The sequence below is a fragment of the Canis lupus genome, chromosome 24, assembly GCF_003254725.2.
Source record: "Canis lupus dingo isolate Sandy chromosome 24, ASM325472v2, whole genome shotgun sequence".
Lineage (NCBI taxonomy): Eukaryota > Metazoa > Chordata > Mammalia > Carnivora > Canidae > Canis > Canis lupus.
In genome coordinates this window covers 30264957-30290340 of record NC_064266.1, presented here as the reverse complement: position 1 = coordinate 30290340, position 25384 = coordinate 30264957, and the positions used below count along the sequence as shown (strand labels likewise).

General features: G+C 38.3%; 1 protein-coding gene across 13 annotated transcripts in view; it reads left to right on the top strand.

The window, feature by feature from the left end:
* Positions 1-25384, top strand: part of PTPRT (protein tyrosine phosphatase receptor type T) — a 1044320-nt gene that overhangs the window by 790990 nt on the left and 227946 nt on the right. For all 13 annotated transcript variants that reach the window (XM_035705859.2, XM_049100205.1, XM_049100203.1 and 10 more), the window contains exon 12: positions 2332-2605. In XM_035705859.2, the coding sequence (XP_035561752.2) occupies positions 2332-2605 (274 nt within the window). The remainder of the gene's footprint in view (positions 1-2331; positions 2606-25384) is intronic.

The following is a 25384-nucleotide window of genomic DNA, read 5'->3' as shown; positions in this document are numbered from 1 at the left end:
GCAATAGGAGTCCTGAAAACTATCAAAGACCCCCCCCCTCCACTTCCACCTCATGACCTCTAGTTTGGGTCTTGGGTCTTTGCAGTGTCTTTCAGAGACTGTTTTGAGCTTAGCTGTCCTGATAAACAAAGTGATTGTACCATTGAGAAGGATGCCACAGTTGAGGAGGGAATGAGCTCTGAAGTCCTAATTTAATTTAGGCATTTATTAACTTCAGTTTTATGAATATATATGGGTGATGTCACACACACATATACATACTCAGATGTCACACACATTGAGTTGTACACACCTTAGGTGACATTCATCTGCATATCACACCACTCATTCAAAGAGTATATATGTTTGTTCAGTTTCTGTATGCCCATTCAAGTTTTCTCTGAGTTTCTAGACACCTGGTCCTTCAGATGCTCATTCAGGCATTGTTCACACACAGTCGTAGTCTGCACTCACAGAGAGGTGGGGCACATTCACTCACATACCACTCACATGCCCTTCAGTCCACTAGTTCTCATTCAGATGTGCCCATCAGACAGCACACATGCTCACTGAGCCATTGCTCACCTCAACTCAGATATCATCTCTTCTAAGTGTGGCAAACATTCACATCTTCTTTCTTTTCCATCTATATCACTGACAACTCCCATGCTAAAGGACATTCAGGGGAAGACTTGCCATATTGAGTGTGTCATGTTTTCTTGGGTCAGTCCCTCTGTATCTTTTTTTTTAAATGAAATAGTCCTGTGATTCTGTCTTTGCCCAAGTTGTACTTATTAACCAAATGTCTTTAGATGGACAGCCTAAGTTAAGAATGGTAGCCCTAACCACATTCCATTTTCATAAACCATGTGCTAGCTTGCAATACCATCTTTAAATGATTGGTTTGGGGCCACTACTGCAATAACTTAATTAATTCACAAAATTTTCCTGGGGGCACTCTTTGGGAAATTGTTTTTTTGTCTTAGATCAGGGGTCCCAAAGGTCTATGCAGTTAATGTCTTCTAAAAGAAGAGCATTTATTCAAGAGAAATACAAACTGTGGGCATTCAAAGAGATAGTAAAATGCTATCCAATTTCACAAACTTTAGGATAACTTTTATAAAAAGAGCTTACACATTTGTCATATAGCTGGTATTCAGTAAAGGCTTGGTCATCTCTCTCCACAGACTAGCACCTTCTTTCTTCCTTCTAAGTTGAAGGAAATGATACAAGATTACTAGACAGGAGCTTGGAGTATTCACCGTTTATCCTGATTAGGGAGTCTGCATCCAGTCATATTTGGTTTCATGCCTACTTTCAATTTTAACTCAATTTAATTTGGTTTGCTTGAACAAGCATTCACTGATCATTGAATGAGTATTAGGCAACCTACTCAGCAGTGTATGGTGGGGGAAATGATGCAGAGATAACAGACACAGCTCCCACTGTCCAAAAGGTCATAGTCTAGCCAGAGAAATAGTAGTTTCATGCACATATTGTTGCAATCCCAAAAAGATATCCAGTAATGAATTGTAGGGAAATTAAGGTGGAAGACTCATTCGATTGGGAGGGTCTAGATGGACTTCACTGAGGAGATGAAAGACTCAGCCTTTAGGGAAAGGCTTCCACAGGCAGAAGTGGATGGCACTGCAGGTTGAGGAAGCATGACCTGATGATGACATGGAGTGGGATTTACAGGATGCTTGTGCAATAGCACGGGGTCTGGAGCAGCTGAAATGAGGGATTCATCCTAAGAGTTTCCAAAAGACAGGCTGAAAGCCAGGCACAAGTGTCCTCAATGGCAAGATGAAGAGTTTAGATTATATCACTTGGATAATGGAGAGCTTATGAGAGTGCTTGAAGAGGAACAATATTATTTGTTCAGGAAGATCAATGAGTTGGCTAGTTAGATGATAAATAAGTTAGAGGCAAAGAGACCAGTTGAGTTCAGGTAATAAGTAAAGAAGTGTCCAACAAGGAGAAGGGCAGGTACGGATTGCTGATGTCAACAGGGCCTTTTGATTACAGAGGCACAGTGAGATCTAAGTAGGTAGGAATAACGAATGGGCCCCAGACTCATGATATCACCACTTGATGGATAATGCTATACTTTACTAAGGAAAGAAAAGTAGAAGGAAGAGGCAGGTTTGTTGGGCTTGGGACCATATTGCATTTTGAATATATTCAGGATGAGCTGTCCCTGAGATCTCTAAATGGAGATAGACTTCTACAAAGCAATGAGTTTATTAATTCTAAAGCTCAGGAGGGAGGTTTAGTTGTAGACAGAAATAATGATGAACAACAAGTTCATCCCTCCAGATAGTTGCTCATCTGCTTTTCTTTCCTGTCCAGTGTTTATCAGCTGGTTGTCAAGGAGGAACGACTTCAGAAGTCACGAAGGGCAGCTGACATCATTGAGTGCTTTTCGGTGCCTGTGAGCTATAGAAATGCCTCCAGCCTTGATTCTCTACACTACTTTGCTGCTGAATTGAAGCCTTCCAACCTGCCTGTCACCCAGCCATTTACAGTGGGTGACAATAAGACATACAATGGATACTGGAACCCTCCTCTTTCCCCTCTGAAAAGCTACAGCATCTACTTCCAGGCACTCAGCAAAGCAAATGGAGTAAGTATGGCCACATAGAGGCCATTTCTTGCCTTGTTTGTATCTTCCCATTCTCAAATGAAAAGTAGCATGGCTTTAGAGCAGAGCTTGACAAACTAAGCCCTGTGGACCAAATCTAGCCTCATGACTTATATATATACTTTTTTTTTTAGTACAGTAATGCCTATTCATTTATATACTCTAAGGCTACTTTGATTCTATAACAGAATAGTGGAGTAGTTTAGACAGAGACTTTATGCCCCATAAAGCCTAAAGTATTTGCTCTCTGGCCCTTTACGGAAAAAATTTGCACACCTCAGTGGTGCCTGGGTGGCTCAGTCAGTTAAGCATCCAACTCTTGATTTCAGCTCAGGTTACAATCCTGGGGTTGTGGGATCAAGCTCTGCACTGGGTGTGGAGGCTGCATAGGATTCTCTCTCTGCCTCTCCCTCTGCCCCTCCTAACCCAACCCCACATGCCCACATATACATTCATACTCTGTCTCTAAAAATAAATAAGTCAAAACAATAAAAGATAAAAAGGTCTTTCAGATCCCCTTTGGGCAAATCACATGCCTATCTGAGGGTTGATATCCTCACCTACAAAGTAATACCTATCAATTTGTTATCTGTGAATGCACTAAGCATGTTGTAGTTAATCAGTGCATATGAACTCTTTACCATTACCAATAGTCACATTAGAAAATACTTTCTTCTCCCAAAGATAAGATAACCTTTTTTAATGTCAAATATTTCTTTGATCAAAATGGGATGCCAGTCATAACATCACAAAAGCATAGGGCTAGAAAAGATCTGAAAGGTTACCAAATACCCACTTCTCTCCCCCTACACCTAAAACAATCAAACTTACAACATCACATTCAGCTGGTATTAGTGCTTATTCTTGAATATCTCCAATGACAGAAAACTCACTTCTTTATATGGTTAAACTTTACTGATCTTTGAGGTGGCTGTGGCTTGAAATATATCTCTTATTATAGCTTCTACCAGTTGCCCTTGGTCCATACCTTTAGGCCCCAAGAGAACCACTCTTTCAGTTACATAAGATCATTCCTACTGTCCACCTCCCCTCTGTTCAAACATACCCATCTGGTCTTATTTTCTGCAAGTTCAGTATCTTTAGTTCCTCTTAAGACACAAGTATTTTCCATCTAGAATGGTTTTGTGGACATATCTCAGGTTTCTATATCTCGTTCAACAAATATAGAACAAATAGTGACATATGCTAGGTCCTATAGTTCCTATTAAGGTTACACTGTAGGTGCCCTCCAAGAGCTTTTTATAAAATAAGGGAATATGGTGTGTGCCATGTTCCACAGTATTTCTTCTCACAGAAATGAGAAGCTCACTGGAGAAGGGAAAGCTGAAACAAAAGCAAGATCTGGTGAAGTGTGTGGAGAGTAGCCTCTGTAGGCTCTGGTGGCCAAGATAGAGAGTTTAGTCTGTCGGTGGCAGTCATTACCTTACAAGAAACCTGGATTGAGGAACTAATTAACATTTTAAATGTCCACATAGCCATTTAAATTCCACATTGGTATTTCAGTTCTGCATTTATTACTTGCTCAAGCAACATTCCTCACAGAGAGTTTAAAACTACAAAGAGAAGCCGCCAGACTGCCTTCCATCTGTCCATCTGGCCTTCCCTCTGCATGAAACACTCTGATGTATTGAGGAGGAAGACATAAAGATGAGCAGAAAGCATCTGGGGGCCCATCTTGTTCCTGGTTCTCTGTATCTCAGACTGGCCAGTTTATTGATAGAGCACAACTCTGAGAAGATGTGACTTTTCCTGCTCTTGGCAACATGTCAAGAGGTGCTTTTGGGTTTCCATGCTGTGAAGAAGAGTAGCAGCTGCACTCCGTTCACTGTCACATTCCTACCAAGACTCTAATAAAAACCCAGCAAGAGACCAAATCTGTAGAACCCAAGAAACTGACAAATGGACCCCAGGAGGCATTTCCTCAACCCAAGCATTGTTGGCCCTTGAGCAGAACAGCAGGTGACACAGGAGGACTGTGGGAGGTTTTGCTTCCCAAACTGCAGCACAGTGGACTTTCTCATGACACAGAGTGTTGCCATTGGGAAAAAAAGTCACCCCACCCTGAAGCTGCCTCATCTAAGAAGCAGTTTCTACTACTGCTTTGAGATGAATACATAACAATAATTAATTATGCCTTTGATCCCACACCACTGTGCTCCTGTTTTGGAACTAAGATTTGCAGGAAGGGAATTAAGAGAATTGGGTGTGTGCTTATGCCAACAGTCTTGAGTGTGTCATTGGCCTCACAGGAACAGAGAGGAAAAGCTGTGAAGCTGGGCACTCAGTGTGTTTGTTTTCTTCTGGCAAGGGAAAAACTACACACTATGTCAAATTACTGTGTTTAGTATTGAGTTTTACTAAAAAGAGTTAAGTTAAAGGGTCATAGGAGCAGAAAAACCATTCACAGCCTAACAAATCTCTGCCTGGCCCCTCTCAGATTTCTCCACCTTGTAAAGGGCAGCAGACAATGCAGTTAAGCCTGGAGGATTTTTGAGGAGAAAATGTTATAACCCACAAATTCCTTATCAGCCAAGTCGTTGTTCTTGTGCAAATACATCAGAAAGACATTCTCAGTATCCAGGGGCTCCCACATGCCCTGCTTCTAATAAATCATTCAAAGAGGCAATTGACCAAGCAATGAAGAAAAATAAAGAAATCAAGAACAGAGATATATGGAATGAAAAGACCCACAGTGAGCATGGAAACTAATTAAACATAGTGTAAATGCTAAATAATTGGCTATAAATATGTTATAGAAGAGAAGGTTAATACAAAAACAATTACTTAAAGAGAAAATGTGTAATGTAAAAAATTAACAATTGTACTCTGGGTCTATAATTTGTTATTATGTCAACAAAAACTTAAAAGAAATTGAAGGATTGATGAGTGTAAATATATGCCAGTTTCCCCACTTTAGACAGGATGGAATAAATAACTACTTCATTTTTGATACTAAGAATTTTTGAAGAGTATAGAGTTTTAAACATAAAGGCAGCTTTCCAGTCTATCCTTTAAAATGCCAGAAAACAACAGTCTACAAAGAAAAGGTGAAGTAGCAAAGGAAACTATAGGTAAACATGAAAATCAGTAACTATAAAGCAAGCCAGAAGACAAAAGCACTAGGTTTGACTTTTTTTTCAAATGGTGCTTTGTTCCTCTCATAAAAGAAGAAAAAATATCTTGGGTCAAGATATTTCTATATCACTAGAAGATTAAAACCAAAGGATAGGGCAAAGTCATACTAAATTAAAACAAATTAAATGAAAGTAAAAATGGCCATTTGTTGCAGGATGTTTATGGGCCAGGTTGAATAATTCACTATCAATCTAATTTTATTGCTCCCAACCTTATCTGCAAGTTTCAGTCAGAACAGGGTAAGAAAATTTTAGGGTCCAGATACATTTATTCTATGGATATTAAGGAGAGGTTTTTTTTTCCATTTTAGCAGAATAGCTAAATAGCCTTCATAATCAGACTAACTACATTCAAAACCCTATTGTATTAGTATACTAGTATACTGTAATACTAATAGTATATTAGTAAACATCTAGGAAGCATATACTTTACGTCAAAAAAGGCACTTCTTGGGGTGCCTGGGTGGCTCAGTGGTTGAGCATCTGCCTTTTGCTCAGACCATGATCCCAGGGTCCTGGAATCAAGTCCCACATTGGGCTCCTTGCAGGGACCCTGCTGCTCCCTCTGCCTATGTCTCTGCCTCTCTCTCTCTATGTCTCTCATGAATAAATAAACAAAATATTTTTTAAAAGGCACTTCTTCTGAGTCCCTAGAATAAGGCAGCAAGCCAAACAAACAAAAATCCCTGCCCATAGTGTTTATGTTAAAAATAAATACATAAGTGAAATAATGTGTCAAATAATTAGTCATTAAATTTAGGAATGTGAAGGTTGCTCATTACATGTTGACATAAGGTCTATGTTGACTATTAATAGGATGAGGATAAGGACATTTTGTAAACTCTACAGTAATCTATATGAATGTGGCGTATTTTAATCCAGCCCTATAAACACTATGGAGAGCCCAAGTATGATGTGCATTATGAGGCATGGTGCTCAGTTATTGCAGGCATTTCTATGAAGTGCAGGTTGTTGACAGGCACTTTTATTGGGAATTTTGATCAGATTAGTAATATCACATTTACCCATTGTTGCTTTCTTACATGAAGAAAACAAGGGCAGTGCTGACCATCAGAGCACTGTCCTTGGTGCTGAATACTCACTGCCAGTCTTTCTTGTGAATCAGGCTATATTGTAACCATTTGTTTTAGATGTAGCTATATTATAGATCTATTACAGCATTTTAGAATTGGATGATTTTGCAATGTCTCATCTAACGCAGACCAGCAGCCAACAAAGAAATCTCCAATAAAACATTCTTGGCAGGGCATTATAGAGCCTCACCTCGACCACTGCAATTCTCTGGAGGAGAAGAGTTGACTCCTTTGTGGAGCAGGTAAAATTATTAGAACTTTCTTCCTTCTATAAAGTCAGATTTGGTCTCCTTAACTCTCTACTCTTGGGCACCTGTGGTGATTTGGACAAATCTAATCTTTCTTTCCCATGTCAGCCTCTTGGAGAAAATATGACAGTACCAACTACCATCTTTGGCCACACAGGCTTTCTTATTGATATTTTAATGTGAAGTTACTTCTGTTTCTCACATGGCATGATTGTCCGTATCTCCTTAATCCTATTTATTCTGTACTCTCATAGACATATTCCATTTCTCCAGTGCTCTCCTTAAAAAGTGGTGCTCAGAACCTGCGTTGTGCTTCAGATATCATTAGACCACACCTGCTACATTTTCACTATCCCTCCTCTCTTTACCATTTTCTAAAACATTATTTCTCAAACATCCCAAGGTATTTTTTCTCTCTTTGGGGCCCTTATGCAAGTACTATCTTCTCATTTTTCAGGCCTCATCTTCAGTGTCCTATCCAAAGGGAACTTTCTAGTCTTGTTATCTAAGACCTGTCCATGCCAGTACACACTTGCATGTTAACCTATTTTTCTTTACAGCACTGAGCATATTTTAAATTTCACTTGTTTTTGTGTAGTGCATGACTCCCTCTTAGACTGAGAGCTCCAGGAGGTAGTAGCTCTGGTTTGTTTGCTGATTTATTCTCCATACCAAGTACAGTATTTGACAAATGTAGATACTTGATGATTGTTGGATGGGTGGATGAATGATAGTATGGACTGTTTCTCGTCTTCTGTGACTGTTTCCTCACTTACAGAATCAAAATGGTTATACACATTTCACACAGTCATTTTGAGAATTAAATGAGGAATGATATTAAATTCTAAAAGGCACCAAATACGTTAAGTGTCAGCACAGTCTGAATTTCCATCCAGTGGAGCATGAGATGTGGTTCTGAGCTATTTTCACCACAGAGAGATGACACCTAAAGGACCTTCATTCCATCATTATAGTAAGACTTTTCCCCAGCTGTCTCATTTCCCAAGCTCCGGGCTCCTGGGCAGCCTTGATTTCCTCCGAATCTTCCAAATGGTACCCAAAGTAGCTGTCTCAGTTGTAAACAGCAGGTGGGTGCAGTTTTTCATTGTTTCCCCCACACACACACTCTTCCCAAAATGAGGTCTGCTGAATCTACTGTTCTCTGCATCCCCACCACCATTAGCCATGATTGTGAAGTTGAAAGGACCATAATTAATGGTTGGATGCAAAACAAGTGTGGCAAATTCATGCAAATATCCACCAGAAGCCACCTTTTCTTGGGCAGGGCTGTTGTACATGTTCTATACAGAAGGGAAAACACTTTCCTTGCCATATCTTTTTCATCATGTAGAGGCACATTTAACCTGGATGATGCCTCTGCCAAATGGTGATCTAAATAAGAAAAGTGGGAAGTAGAAGGGTGATTGTTCTCATTCTCCCGCTTTCTCTTCCAGCTCCTGAACTCAATTGCCTCTTGAGAGCAGTTGGAAGCCAGATGCTATTTTGAATGGGTCCTCATGTTTGCAGTGTAATCACATTATAACAGTTAGGATTATCTAGGTAGAGCTGGGTTAGGGGGAATTCTGTGTTGCTGAACGTATTGGAAGAAGCTATATTTAGTTGTGTCCAAACACTATTAAAAGAATGTTTGTACATAGATTGGTTTTCTGCGGCATAGTGGGATAGAAATAATTGAGAGGCAGGCATCAGACAGACCTGGCTTTGAATTATGGCTATTTCTAGTGATGTGAACTTGAGCTGTTACTTAACATATCATGATGTATGATGAAATTAATGATCTACATTCCCCAAATTTGGGGAAAGTAAATGAGAAAATCCATAGAAGTCACCTGTCACAATTGTAGTATTTGTTCTCTTTTCCCTTTTGCTGGTTTCCTGCAACTCCTCTCCTAAGGAGAGTAACGTTGGAGCATCCTTACCTGACCTCAGAAACCATGTCTATGTGGCAGCTGTTGACTGCCATGACTCACCCATGACTTAATTGCTTCCTAACCCCATTTCAAGTTTTCTTTTTCTTAGTTTAATGTTTCACATATGGTTCCAAGCCTGACCTCTGTTCTTGTTGAATCTTATGAAAAAATAGATTTTGTCTTTGGGGAGTAATCTTATTCCTCCCAACCTCATGTCCTGATCCTCTTTCTACTTTAGTGACTGCTCACATGTCATGTGGGAAAAGCTCAGGTGGACCAAGGAATGAGAATATGTGGGAGACCCAAGATCAAAAGAGGTTAGAGTAAAGATCACACAGGATCTCTCGTGGCTTGTGTCTTAAATATTCTGTCAGGGAATGTATAAGAAAATTTCTATATTGGTTAGGACAAACTATGCTATAGTAACAAACAACCATGAAGTTTCAGTGTATTATCAGGAAAAAAATATTTTTCACTCCTCCTACATGTCCAAAATGGGCTGGCTGAAGGGCTCTGTTTATCCTAGTCATAGATGGGCTTGGGCTAATGGAAAGCCCATCTTGACATACGCTTCCACAATCACCAAAGCAGAGAAAGAGTAATATGGCAAACAGGGCACTGGTTCTAAAGTTCCACACAAAATGACACACAGCACTATCACATTCCGTTGATCAAGGCTAGGCATGCAGCCATGCTGAACTTCAAAAAGAATGAGGCAGTGCTTCCAACTATGTGCCTAGAACACAAAGTAGGATATTTGAGAACATCCCTAATGACCACCACACTTCCCCCATTATATACCATTATGAAAATTTTCCTTCAAATTCCCACAATACCCACACTTACTCTTGAAGCACCTGTGCAGATCCTATCACAAATCCTGGGAACTTTCTGTTTTTGAGCATCTACTGCATCCCAGACACTAAGAAGATAGTATCACCTGTGCTACTTCCTGATTTGTCTCACAGACAAAGTGACTCCATTTAAATCAGTGGACGGATGGACTACCAGAAACACCCAACAATCTTAGAGAATCTCACTTCCTTCATCCTGAAGAAGGGATTTTAGCTACAGGTTTCTTTCTTTATCTCCATGGATTCATGGTAAAGAAATATCTAATATTTTCTGTGACACTATTCCACTTTGAAAGGCAATGGTTCTTCAAGTCTAGCATGCAGTGTGGTTGAGAGGCCTCAGAAAACTTTAGACCTCTCCCAGCCATCAGAGCTGGGAGAGCTGTTTATCCAGAGTAACAGAAAACTCTGAACCAAAGACCTCCCACATAGCCTTTTTCTGACTTGTTGCCATAGTCCTATGTTAGGATGTGTTTCTGGATATCATCTCTGTAGCAGCAGAGGATTGAAATGGACATTTGGAATCCAGGGTTACCACCAAAGCCTTTCTGTAACCATGTTGAAGGGCTTAGGCCTGTTCAATGTTCCTCCCAGTTCTGTTCTGTCACTAGACTCTAGGTTTCATGCCCCATCAATATGCCTAGCCCTGCTTCCCAGTCCTCGGATCCTGGGCTCCATCCCACCATCTGAGCCTTAGCACCTGCTTTTGAAAGTTCTGAAATTCTACAGAAGGCCTGCTGGGGCTCAAACTTCTCTTTCCAAGTGACAGAGAAATTCCCTGAGTGTCACCTTGTACAAATACCAAGATGAACTCTCCCAGGTTGCTAATTTATTTTTCCACTCACTTACAGTTCCTACAGATTTTATTATCATGGTATGAGACCTGAGGGACCAAGAACATTTTCCTTTTGATACAAATAGATTTTAGGCTCATTTGGAAAAGGAAATGAAGGTTACCCAAATGTTGACAGCTGATAATCTTGTCAGCCTAAGTCTTGGGGCATCAGTGCTCCAGCCCTCAGTCCTAAAAAAGGTTTGTGGAAATAGTAGCCTTAATTTCCACATAGCAGGAGTTTCTGCTTCCATTCAAAGCCAAGAGTCCCCATGAAGTTTGGCTCAGTTGGCCCCCAAACGGTGAAAAAACTTGGATACCTCTGAATTTGGAAACTGGATCCAAGGGCTTAAAAATTAGCTCATGTTTTTCAGGTACTTAAACTGAATACTGGCCTGCTAAACTTCAGTTTCCCCATCTGTCAAATGGGGTGAGATGTGCCCTCCCAAGCTCACTTTGAGAGGAATAAACAATAGGTGTGATAACTTTGTGCACATTCCTAAGCACCTTTTGAAAGAAAATATTGCTAACATGAGTATGTGTGTGTGTGTGTGTGCAAATTCAGTATATGTGTATATATACATAATACAAACATTTTAGCATGTGTACATAATTATGTTGTATATATATGGATATGTATACATATTTAATGAAAATTTTAAGTTCACTCAGTGGAAGAAGGATTATTGTTACACCAGAGGCCTTAATATAGGTGGTTAATGAGATAGAACATTATCTCTACCTCTTGAGCTTCCTGGAAGTGAAGGCAAAAAGAAGTATATGGCAGATTAGCAAAGTTTCTCTTAGGGGGAAGAAAGAAGCATACATGCTTTTCATGGGAGACACTAGAAGGGAAGCTTATCATATACATCCTTATATTAGGAGCCCTAAGGAGATACTGGCCAATATTATAATATCTTTGCTCCAGCACTCCATTAGCCCCTTCTCCATTGACATTATGATACAGTATTAAACTGTAATTTAATGGAGGCATTTACAGTCAAAGATTCTGTTTCTTGTGCTGTATAATAGCATTAATGCCACTAATTAATTCTATTAAATAAGATTAATGAATCTCAAAGTTTTTTTCCATAGGCATTGTTGATGAATATACCTAGAATGAGGTCTGTTGCATAGATTGGCACTGACCATCCATGTAACATTAGGAAAGTATTTTAGACTTTCTGAATCACATTCTCATTTGGAAAATTTCGATGCCTATGTTATCAACTTTATAAAAATGCCTGTAAATATTAAATATGAAGATGCATTAAAATTTTTTATCATGGTGCTTAGCATACAATAAACACTCAATTTCAACTATCATCAGAATATCATAGGTGATATATATGAGTTAGAATGTGGACGTGTACTAATGAAAGAAAAAGCAAAATCAGTGGGTGTACAGGGGTGCCTGAGTGGCCCAGTTGGTTAAGCAAGTGACTCTTGGTTTTGGCTCAGGTCATGATCTCTCAATTGTGGAATCAAGCCCGAGGTCGGGCTCTATGCTCAGTGCAGAGCCTGCTTCAGATTCTCTCTCTCTCTCAAATAAATCTTTTAAAAATTCAGTGGGTGAAGAGACTTACAAAATCCATCAATCAAATTTGAGTAGACTGCACAGGGTTCAAGAGGAGATAATTCAGGGAGGAGAAACAAAATCAGTGAAGTCCATTGTGTATAGAGACACCAGTTGGTGCAATGGATGCATCAAAGAGAAAGGAAGTGTCAGACTTCAAAGGGAGGTTAAGAATGCACTTACAGGGAAACAAGTGGGCAGTTCTGCAAGCCCTTCCTAGAAACTGAATGTTGGTTAAGTCCAACTTTTACGTCATGGCCCTCAATTTTGCAAACCCATTAACTCAATTTAGCAGTCTACAGAGTTGATGAGATTGACATAAAAAGCCTATGAGAGACTGATGGAAATATTAAGCAACAACTTCTTAAAAATTGTTGTTCATTTCTCCTCTCCAAAAAGATCCCTAGGTCTTCCCTATTTTAGAAATCTAAAGGACACCTCACTTTTATATCCATTTGTCACCAAATCTTACTAGTTCTATACTCTGAAATTTTCTTCAGTCCATATACTCTTCTCATATCCAGTATTACCATCCCAGTCCTGAGTATCATCATCTCTTGCCTCGGAAACCTCAATAGCCTCCTAATTGGTCTTCCCACATCCATTCTTACTTGCCTCAAGCAAGTGTAAATTGCACAATTACACAGCAAGTGTAAATTGATACTGTATGTATCTTCATTTAACAGATGAGCAAGCCAAGACTCAAAACGTGCCAAAGCACATTCCAGAAGCAAAAGACTGAGCTGGATTTGAACTTTTGCATGTAAAAATGCCATTAGGCAGCCTTGTACATTTAGCACCTTGCTTCATGCTGACTCAGAACCCAACAAAATGGAATCTGGCTAGACTGAAACCAGCAGGGGTCCTTAAAAGACCTCAGATTCCCCACACATCCACATTTATTTCTTTTTCCCCCAAGATATGGCCAGCCACAATCCCCTGCTCAATCTTGAAACACCTGCTGGCCCTGCCGTTAACATCAACAAATAATGAGGAGCTGTACTAATAACAATTATCATAATAAATTGGCCTTTGATTACATCTGTCACCTGAGAATTTCAAAGACTTTACAAACATCAATTAGTAATTACAGCTCAAAGGATCTCTCACTGAGAGCAGTGATCATTAAGGTCAGATAAGAGCTGTGCAGGGAGGCATGAAGGACAGCTCTAGCTTAGGTTGGTTTAGACCTGGGAGTCCCCAGTCCCTGGTGGAAGGTCTACGCCTATCTCCATGAGGCCCAGCAACCACACTTCTGACATCCCAATTAGAGTATAATTCTGGTACTGAGGAATGGAAAGCATGAAATTTTGTGCTGGAAGGGAGTTTATATATTGTTCTGGTCCTTTAATATGACAGAAAAGGCTCTAGAGTTGGAAAGTGGTTTGCCCAGGGTCAGAACCATGACTTGAACCCAATCTCCCAGTTTATCTGCATTTGTTTACTCTGAAAAATTGTGTCATCATTGGCCATTCTTTCTCTGTAAGAAGATGATGATGATAAAAATCCAATAATCATTTATTAAGGGCTTACTCTGAGTCAGTGGGAGAACACACAGGTAAAAAGCTACAGTCCCTGCCCTCAGAGAACCCACAGTACAGTGGAAAAGACAGTCATGAAAACAAATGTGTACAATAAATCATATCAGGAATCTCATTGGTGGAGTACCCAGTGTACAACTGGTACTCTGGAAATGAAGGGTGTGAGAAGGTGCTTAGGAAAAGTTTTGTAGAAAAAATATTTCAGCTGAATATTGAAGATAAATGGATATTTCTCACATAGACAGGAGGTCAGAGGACTGGGTGTGTCCTGCAAAGGAAGCACCTGAGCAGAGATTCGAAATGTATCATTCCATGATTTGGGGAGATTTGATAGGATAGATTCTGAGATATAGATAGAAAGTGAGAGAGAGAAGGGAGTAGATAATGGGGAATGGAAGGAGCTTGCATGCCATGCTAAAAAAAACTTAGAATTCATTCTCTTGCAGACAGGGGAAATGATCTTGTCAATAATCCCAATATCAATTTATTACAATAATAAAATCATGCATTGTATACTTCTTTGTATCTCTCGGGTACTTATGCATTTAATATTATGTTCAGCCCAGTGAGCTGTGCATTGGATATTGCTACTATTCTGAAGATGAGGACACCATGGCTCAGAAAAGATTGAGGAATTTACCCAAGAAATTTGCCCAGGGGTTTTACCCAAAGTCCCTCAACCAATGAAAAACAAAACTAGAATTTGAATTTGTAAATCACACATTTTTTATGGCATGCTTAATATTTGCCAAGTGCTGTACCATCAGTGAAAAGAATGAGCAAGTCTCTTGCCATGGTCTTTATACCTAGTGAGGAGCATGGAAAGTTGACAATTAGTAAAAACACAAATTATTTTGTAGAGTGATGGGTTAGAATAGAAAAGAGTGGTGTGATGTGACAATTGAGGAACCACTGGGGAAGGCATCTTGAGGAATTAACAGATAACAGAACTCAAATGATGAAGACATGAGAGTTGCAAGGTATTCCAGGTAGAGGGAACAGCAAATGTGTAAAGGCCCTAAGGATGAAATAAATTCAGCAGGTTCAGGGATTATACACTAGAAAAATCTGCCTGGAGGGAGAAAGTGGTTAAGAAGTTAGAAGAGATAGCAACATTGATTTATGGAGGGCAGTAAGAATCAAGGGGAAGAGCTAGAATTTTACAGGTAGTCCACCAGAAATCCATTGGAGAGTTTAAATGGGGATTAGTGGTATCTGTCTTAGGCAATTAAAAGATTACAGAGAAGCATAATTATCAGGTCAAGAAAGGCTATAGGTAGAGTGGACAGGAAGCTATTCCAGTCATTTAGGAAAGAGATGATTGGCTATTTAGATTAGGGTGGTAACAACTGAAACAAAGAGAACATAGTATATTCAGTATATGGAAAAATATTTATCCTCTCCCTTTAAGAAATTTGTTAATATGGAAAATTTCAAACATGTACAAAAAGAATCGTAGACCCATTTTTCTATGCCCATTATTCCAACAATAATCAACCTATAGCCAGTCTTGTTTCAGCTCTATCCTGACTCACTCCCTCTGCTCTGCCAAATATTTCAAGATAATTTCAAACTTAGAGAAAAGTATTAAGAATAGTATAAAGAGCTTTCATAGACTACTGAAATTCCATAATTCTTACGGATTACATTTGCTTTACCATTTCATTCTCTCTTCCTGTCTCTGTCTCCCCACCTCTATTTGAGTATCGATCCATCAATCAATGATCTATCATCCCTTTATACCTCAGTGCTTCATTGTGCATTTCCAATACAGTACAATATAATTACCAGGAAATTAATGTTGATATAACCCTATTAGCTCCAGTTTGCCAGTTGTCTCAGTTTTGTCCTTTCCATTAATTTTTTTAAATCTTGTCCGGGATCACATGTTGCCTGTAATTGTCTTTTCTCTTTAGATTCCTTATATCTCACCCTTTTCTTGGATTTCATGACCTCCTCTCTCGAAAATTACAGGCCGGTTATTTTGCAGAAAGTCCCCTGTGTTGGGTTTGCCTGAGGCTTGCTCATGATTAGATTCAAGTTATGCCTTTTGGGCAGGAATACTACAAAAGCGATGTTGACTTCTTCCCAGTGCATCAAATCAGGAGGTACATAATATCCATGTGTCCCATTTTGGGTGATGTTAAAATTGATAATAAAAGTGTTGTCCACCAAGGTTTTCCTCACTGTAAAGTTTCTATTCCTTCTTAATGTATACGTATCTTATGAGGATTTATTTATAGGCTACATAAACATCCTGTTCTTCATTGAACTTTTGTCCTTTAGTTTAACATTTGTTGATGAGTCTTGTCTGAATCAGTTATTGGTAATATGTCTACCAAATGATGTTTTTCTCATCTTATCATTTGTAATTTATGCATTGGTTAACATCTCTTGTGAGGATGGGCTCTCCTTTTTCCCTTCTTTTTAACATATCATTTATTTCTATTAGTGAAAATTCATAGGTTCTTACTATATTCAGCCAGTGATAACCCATTGCCATTATTATTTATTTTTATACTCAGATTGTCCCAGTCTTAGTGGTAGCCCCTTTGGGTTGGTTCCTGAATCCTTTTTTTAAGATATATTTTGCCAACTTGCAGTCATGTAAAAATTATGCATGTATCTTCTGATTTTTGTTTTTATGCATATATACATTTATATCTCTTTTAATAGGTTATAAGTTTGATCTATCAGTTTAAATATTTAAATAAGCAGTATATGGCTTCCATCTGTCCCTCTGTTGAGGTCCTGCAAATATAAGAAGTGTACTGTTAGGATAATGCCTATGTCCTTCTCATATTTCCCCATCAGTTCTTTAAAACTTGTTTTATTTTTCTGGTACAATTTATTGTGATTTTTCTAGGCCAACTGCATTTCCTTTTAGTGGAGAATGATATTTAAAAGCCAAGATCTGAGAGCTACTATGTATCGTTGCTAGTAAGTATGATTGCTTCTAGGCTCTCACAGTGGACATAAACACAAGATATATATGTACCTATATACTTCCATGTATCTATCTGCCTGCCTAACTATCTCCTTATTAAAAACCAAGAGTTCATAATGATAGCACCAATTCCATTCCAACATCAGAGGATTCATTTTAGTCTTTACCCTTCCCCTATTTTAACTCATTTCTCTGGCAGGGAGAAATTTGACTTTCATTATTCTCAACACATTTACTTATTTGTTCATCCCTACAATACCCAGAAATTATTCAGAATTACTAACCTATATAATTTTGTAAAACAAACCAATTAACTATGGTTCAACATAGGCTTATAGATAGACTATACAGAATATTATGTTCAAGGTTAGTTAGTTATTTTTCTTTCTCTAGGGTATGGTTATTTACTGGGAATATAGTCAGGTTTATTTGGTTCTTTGTTACTAATTTTGGGTTCCCTTTCCCCATTCTTACTGCTTTTTTTGGATATGTAAAATATTTCAGCATGGTTCCAAAGGTGTAAGCTGTATAAAAGAAGTACATGCAAAAAGGTACATACCATTTCTTTTTTATCCCATTCCCACCATCCCCTGTGGGAAACCAATATCAATATTTCTTGTAGATTGTTGGAAAAAATTAAGAAGTTCATGTATCTTTTATTTCCCCTTCCTATAGGAAAGGTGACAGACCATGGATGCCTGGAAATCAATATATTAGTTCATAGAGGTCTTCCTCATTCTTTTTTACAGCTGCATAGTATTTTATGATGTAGATATATTTAGTTTATTCGGTTACTCTCATGTATGGACATGAGAGTCCAGTCAGTATGGACTGACTATTCCCAGTATTTTTCAACTGAAGACATTGTTGTAATAAAAGAATGTATGAATATATAGTTCTGTATTGTTGGAGGTATATCTTCAAAGTTATACATAAGAAATTTTATCTTGGCTATTGGAAATAATGCTGAGACAAATGTAGGGTGAATACATCTTTTTGATGGAAACAACCTAGGTGTCCATTAATGGATAAAGAAGATGTGGTGTGAAAGTATATATGTATATGTTTTATGTATATACACACACACAATGGAGCACTACTCAGCCATAAATAAAAGAAAGAAACCTTGCCGTTTGTGACAACATGATAGACCTTGAGGATATTATGCTAAGTGTAATCAGTCAGAGAAAGACAAATACTGCATGACTTCACTTATGTTGTGAAATCTAAAAAACAAAAAGCAAATAGACAAACAAAACAAAACCCAGACCCATAGATACAGAAAACAGATTGGTGGTTACCAGAAGGGAGGGGGTTTGGGGGAGAGAAGAATGACTGAAGGGGATCAAGAATACCAACCTCGGGATCCCTGGGTGGCGCAGCGGTTTGGCGCCTGCCTTTGGCCCAGGGCATGATCCTGGAGACCCAGGATCGAATCCCACATCAGGCTCCCGGTGCATGGGGCCTGCTTCTCCCTCTGCCTATGTCTCTGCCTCTCTCTCTCTCTCTGTGACTATCATTAAAAAAAAAAAAAAAAAAAAGAATACCAACCTCCAGTTATAAAATAAATAAGTCATAGGGTAACGTATAGCATAGGGAATATAGTCAGTAATATTGTGTCAACTTTGCATGGTGACAGATGGTAACTAAACTTATTGTGGTGATCATTTCATGATGTATACAAATGTTGAATCACTGTCATATATACCTGAAACTAATAGAGTAGTATATCAATTATACCTCAATTTTAAAAGAAGCAATTTTATCTCAATAGTTTTAATTTCCTTTCTCTTTTTATAAGTGAGATTAACATATATTTTAAAATATATTTTCATATATTTAGGAGACATTTTTGAATTACTTCCTTATATCTTTTTTTTTTTTAAAGTAAACTCTGCTTCATCCTGAGGCTTGAACCCATGACCCTGAGATCAGTAACTACATGTTCTACTGAGGGAGCCAACCAAGTGCCTCTTCTTATGTCTTTTGCTCAGTTTTTTATCAGGCTTTTTACATTTCCCCCTCAATTTCTAATGTCTATATATATATAAAGGATATGAACTCTTTATCTGTGATATATGTTACAGTTTTTCCCAGGTTATTTATCTTTTGACTGCTTATAAAAGTGTTTTTGCCATACCAAAAAAAAATTTAGTAAAAAGCATCAACTTCTTTTCTTTTATTAAATCCAGACTTTGAGTCATAGTGAAAAACCTTTTCTTACACCAAGTTTATAAAGAAATTCACACATATTTGTTTCTAGTAGTACTTGTATACTTTCATTTCTTTACATTCAGATTTCTGATATTTGATGTTTACTTTTGCTTATGGTATGGAGTATGGATTTAATTTTATCTTTTTCCCTAAATGCCTATTTAGTTGTCCTAGCATCATTTATTTATAAGTCCATCTTTGCCCCAATAATTTGAGATGCCCCTTTTCTCATATTTTAAATTTTAATATATTCTTGGGTCTTTTTTCTGGGTTTTACACTCTGTTCTACTGACATGTTTGCCTATCTGCACTACTCTGTTAAAATTGCAGAAATTTTATGTTCTAATATGTGATAGGGAAAGTCTCCCTACCCAGATTTTCTTTCACTGACTTTCTACTTCTTGCATGTTCATTTTTTTCATGTAAGTCTAGTATCACTTGTTCAGCTCCATAAAAATCAGCTTAGTGGATGCCTGGATGGCTCAGTCAGTTAATCATCTGCCTTTGGCTCAAGTCATGATCCCAAGGTCCTGAGATCAAGTCCAGCATTGGGCTGAGCATCCCAGTCCAGTCCAGCATCCCAGGAAACCTGCTTCTTCCTCTCCCTCTGCCTTCCATTCCCCCTACTTGTGCTCAATCACTCTTTCTGTCAAATAAATAAACAAAAACTTTGGAAAAAATCCTGTTAGCAAAAAATCCTATTACAGGGATTACCTTCCATTTGTACATTAATTAGAGTGACCATCTTTAAGGTGTTAAAATTGTCCTAGCTGAGAACAGAGCATAGCTTTCTATTTGTTCAAGTCTTCTGTTATGTTTTTCAGGGGTGTATAAAATTTTCTTCCTAGAGGTTTTGTACTTCTTGCCTACTTAATGGAGGTAAGTGTCATTTGCAAACAGGATGCTCTTTAACCTCCACGTGTTTGAATTTCTTCCAAATTTCTTCTTGTGATTGAGTTCTAGTTTCAAAGCATTGTGGTCTAAAAATATGCAGGGGACAGTCCCAATCTTTTGGTATCGGCTAAGACCTGATTTGTGACCCAGTATGTGGTCTCTTCTGGAGAAAGTTCCATGTGCACTTGAGAAGAGTGTGTATTCAGTTGCATTCAGATGCAAAGTTCTGTATATATCTATGAAATCCATCTGGCCCAGTGTATCATTTAAAGCTCTTGTTTCTTTGGTGATGTTGTGCTCAGAATATCTGTCATTTGCAGAAAGTGCTGTGTTGAAGTCTCCTATTAGTGTATTGTTACCTAAATATGTCTTTACTTTGGTTATTAATTGATTAATATACTTGGCAACTCCCACATTAGGGGCATAAATATTCATGATTGTTAGGTCTTGTTGAATAGACCCTTTAAGTATGATATAGTGTCCCTCTTCATCTCTTACTACAGTCTTTGGGATAAACTTTAATTTTTCTGATATGAGGATTGCTACCCCAGCTTTCTTTTGAGGACCATTTGAATGGTAAATAGTTCTCCAACCTTTCATTTTCAGGCTGTAGGTGTCCTTATGTCTAAAATTAGTCTCTTGTAGACAACAAATAGATGGGTCTTGCTTTTTTATCCAGTCCGAACCCTGTGTCTTTTGATGGGATCATTTAGCCCATTCACGTTCAGAGTAACTATTGAAAAATATGAATTTAGTGTCATCATAATACCTATACAGTCCCTGTTTTTGTGGATTATTTCTTTGGGCTTCCTCTTTCTTTCACAGAATCCCTCTTAATATTTCTTGCAGAGCTAGTTTGGTGGTCACATACTCTTTCAGTTTCTGCCTGTCTTGGAAGCTCCTTATCTCTCCTTCTATTCTGAATGAGAGCCTTGCTGGATATAGTATTCTTGGCTGCATGCTCTTCTCATTTAGTACCCTGAATATATCCTTCCATCCCTTTCTGGCCTGCCAGGTCTCTGTGGAGAGGTCTGCTGTTAATCTAAATATGTTAACATTTATTTTCCAGGGGTACCTATATGGCTCAGTCAGTTAAGCATCCAGCTCAGGTCAGGGTCTCAGGTTGGAGAGATCTAGCCCTGCCTCAGGCTCTGTGCTCAGCACGGAGTGTGTCTCTCTCCCTCTCTCTCCACCCCTTCCCCTGCTCTTGCACTCACTTGCTAGCACACTCTCTCACTCTCAAAAATAAATAAATCTTTTTTAAAAGTTTATTTTCCAGTTTTATGCCTCTAATTGATTTCTTTTATCCAATTTCCCTAATACTTCCAGTATGATATAAAGGAGTAATGGAGATAGAGAACATTCTACTCTTGATCTTGATTGTAGCAGGAATGCCTTTACTAAATCCCCATTAAGTAGGATGCTGATTTTAGAACTAAGATATATTTTTTCATCATATTATGAAAGTATTCATCAATTCCTATTTTCTTGAGTGCTCTTTTAAATTAGAAATAAGTTGAATCGCATCAAATGCTTTTTCTACATTAGAGATAATAATGATTGTCTTCTTTGATCTATTAATATGGTATATATATATTATATGAATGGATTTCTTCACATCAAACTGACCTTCCACTTCTAGAATACATTCCACTTGACCATGGCATTTTAATTTTCTCAATGTAGTGTTGAATTCTATTCACTAACATATTAAGAGTTTTACAAATTCAAAAATAAAATTGGTCTATAATTTTCCCCCTTTTCTTTGGCATTGTCTTTACCAAGTTTATGTGTCAGTGTTATACTGGTTTCATAAAGAAATTAGTAAGTTTTCCTTCATTCTCCATGTTGTAGAACAATATGTATCAGTACCATCTTGTTTTTAATGATCTAGTAGCAGTTCCCTGTGAAAACATCTGGGCACAGTATGTTTTTTATGGTTTTTATGTTTTTATGTCCTTGACACCTTTCTCTGTTTCTTCTGTGGAAAATGGTGTAAGTTTTTATTTCTAATAGGACTTATTTTTCCTAGGCATTTATCAGTTTCATTTAGCTTTTCAAAATTATTTCCAGACATCTGAAGAGAGTCTCATTTTTTACAAATTTCTTCTTTTTCAATGGTTATTTCCCCCCTTTCATTTCTTATTTGTATAATGGTCTGTCTTCTCTTTTTCTCTTTTTTCTACAATTTTTTTCTTCAAGAATTTCTGCTTTTACCTTTATTATTCCCTTTTATATGCTTTTTGTGCATATTTTTATTTGTTCCTTTCCTGGATTTTTGTGGTGGGAATTTATTTTTTTGTTTTTGTTTTTGTTTTTTGTTTTTTTTATTTATTTTTTATTGGTGTTCAATTTACTAACATACAGAATAACCCCCAGTGCCCGTCACACATTCACTCCCACCCCCCGCCCTCCTACCCTTCCAACACCCCTAGTTCGTTTCCCAGAGTTAGCAGTCTTTACGTTCTGTCTCCCTTTCTGATATTTCCCACACATTTCTTCCCCCTTCCCTTATATTCCCTTTCACTATTATTTATATTCCCCAAATGAATGAGAACATATAATGTTTGTCCTTCTCCGACTGGCTTACTTCACTCAGCATAATACCCTCCAGTTCCATCCACGTTGAAGCAAATGGTGGGTATTTGTCATTTCTAATAGCTGAGTAATATTCCATTGTATACATAAACCACATCTTCTTTATCCATTCATCTTTCGTTGGACACCGAGGCTCCTTACACAGTTTGGCTATCGTGGACATTGCTGCTAGAAACATCGGGGTGCAGGTGTCCTGGCGTTTCACTGCATCTGTATCTTTGGGGTAAATCCCCAGCAGTGCAATTGCTGGGTCGTAGGGCAGGTCTATTTTTAACTCTTTGAGGAACCTCCACACAGTTTTCCAGAGTGGCTGCACCAGTTCACATTCCCACCAACAGTGTAAGAGGGTTCCCTTTTCTCCACATCCTCTCCAACATTTGTTGTTTCCTGCCTTATTAATTTTCCCCATTCTCACTGGTGTGAGGTGGTATCTCATTGTGGTTTTGATTTGTATTTCCCTGATGGCAAGTGATGCAGAGCATTTTCTCATGTGCATGTTGGCCATGTCTATGTCTTCCTCTGTGAGATTTCTGTTCATGTCTTTTGCCCATTTCATGATTGGATTGTTTGTTTCTTTGGTGTTGAGTTTGATAAGTTCTTTATAGATCTTGGAAACTAGCCCTTTATCTGATATGTCATTTGCAAATATCTTCTCCCATTCTGTAGGTTGTCTTTGAGTTTTGCTGACTGTATCCTTTGCTGTGCAAAAGCTTCTTATCTTGATGAAGTCCCAATAGTTCATTTTTGCTTTTGTTTCTTTTGCCTTCGTGGATGTATCTTGCAAGAAGTTACTATGGCCGAGTTCAAAAAGGGTGTTGCCTGTGTTCTTCTCTAGGATTTTGATAGAATCTTGTCTCACATTTAGATCTTTCATCCATTTTGAGTTTATCTTTGTGTATGGTGAAAGAGAGTGGTCTAGTTTCATTCTTCTGCATGTGGATGTCCAATTTTCCCAGCACCATTTATTGAAGAGACTGTCTTTCTTCCAATGGATAGTCTTTCCTCCTTTATCGAATATTAGTTGCCCATAAAGTTCAGGGTCCACTTCTGGATTCTCTATTCTGTTCCACTGATCTATGTGTCTGTTTTTGTGCCAGTACCACACTGTCTTGATGACCACAGCTTTGTAGTACAACCTGAAATCTGGCATTGTGATGCCCCCAGATATGGTTTTCTTTTTTAAAATTCCCCTGGCTATTCGGGGTCTTTTCTGATTCCACACAAATCTTAAAATAATTTGTTCTAACTCTCTGAAGAAAGTCCATGGTATTTTGATAGGGATTGCATTAAACGTGTATATTGCCCTGGGTAACATTGACATTTTCACAATATTAATTCTGCCAATCCATGAGCATGGAATATTTTTCCATCTCTTTGTGTCTTCCTCAATTTCTTTCAGAAGTGTTCTATAGTTTTGAGGGTATAGATCCTTTACATCTTTGGTTAGGTTTATTCCTAGGTATCTTATGCTTTTGGGTGCAATTGTAAATGGGATTGACTCCTTAATTTCTCTTTCTTCAGTCTCATTGTTAGTGTATAGAAATGCCACTGACTTCTGGGCATTGATTTTGTATCCTGCCACGCTACCGAATTGCTGTATGAGTTCTAGCAATCTTGGGGTGGAGACTTTTGGGTTTTCTACTGTAGAGTATCATGTCATCGGCGAAGAGGGAGAGTTTGACTTCTTCTTTGCCAATCTGAATGCCTTTAATGTCTTTTTGTTGTCTGATTGCTGAGGCTAGGACTTCCAGTACTATGTTGAACAGCAGTGGTGAGAGTGGACATCCCTGTCTTGTTCCTGATCTTAGGGGAAAGGCTCCCAGTGCTTCCCCATTGAGAATGATATTTGCTGTGGGCTTTTCATAGATGGCTTTTAAGATGTTGAGGAATGTTCCCTCTATCCCTACACTCTGAAGAGTTTTGATCAGGAATGGATGCTGTATTTTGTCAAATGCTTTCTCTGCATCCAATGAGAGGATCATATGGTTCTTGGTTTTTCTCTTGCTGATATGATGAATCACATTGATTGTTTTACAGGTGTTGAACCAGCCTTGTGTCCCAGGGATAAATCCTACTTGGTCATGGTGAATAATTTTTTTAACGTACTGTTGGATCCTATTGGCCAGTATCTTGTTGAGAATTTTTGCATCCATGTTCATCAGGGATATTGGTCTGTAATTCTCCTTTTTGGTGGGGTCTTTGTCTGGTTTTGGAATTAAGGTGATGCTGGCCTCATAGAACGAATTTGGAAGTACTCCATCTCTTTCTATCTTTCCAAACAGCTTTAGGAGAATAGGTATGGTTTCTTCTTTAAACGTTTGATAAAATTCCCCTGGGAAGCCATCTGGCCCTGGACTCTTGTGTCTTGGGAGGTTTTTGATGACTGCTTCAATTTCCTCCCTGGTTATTGGCCTGTTCAGGTTTTCTATTTCTTCCTGTTCCAGTTTTGGTTGTTTGTGGCTTTCCAGGAATGCGTCCATTTCTTCTAGATTGCCTAATTTATTGGCGTATAGCTGTTCATACTATGTTTTTAAAATCGTTTGTATTTCCTTGGTGTTGGTAGTGATCTCTCCTTTCTCATTCATGATTTTATTAATTTGAGTCTTCTCTCTCTTCTTTTTAATAAGGCTGGCTAATGGTTTATCTATCTTGTTAATTCTTTCAAAGAACCAACTCCTGGTTTTGTTGATCTGTTCCACAGTTCTTCTGGTCTCGATTTCGTTGAGTTCTGCTCGAATCTTTATTAACTCCCTTCTTCTCTTGGGTGTAGGATCTATTTGCTGTTTTTTCTCTAGCTCCTTTATGTGTAAGGTTAGCTTTTGTATTTGAGTTCTTTCCATTTTTTGAATGGATGCTTGTATTGCGATGTATTTCCCC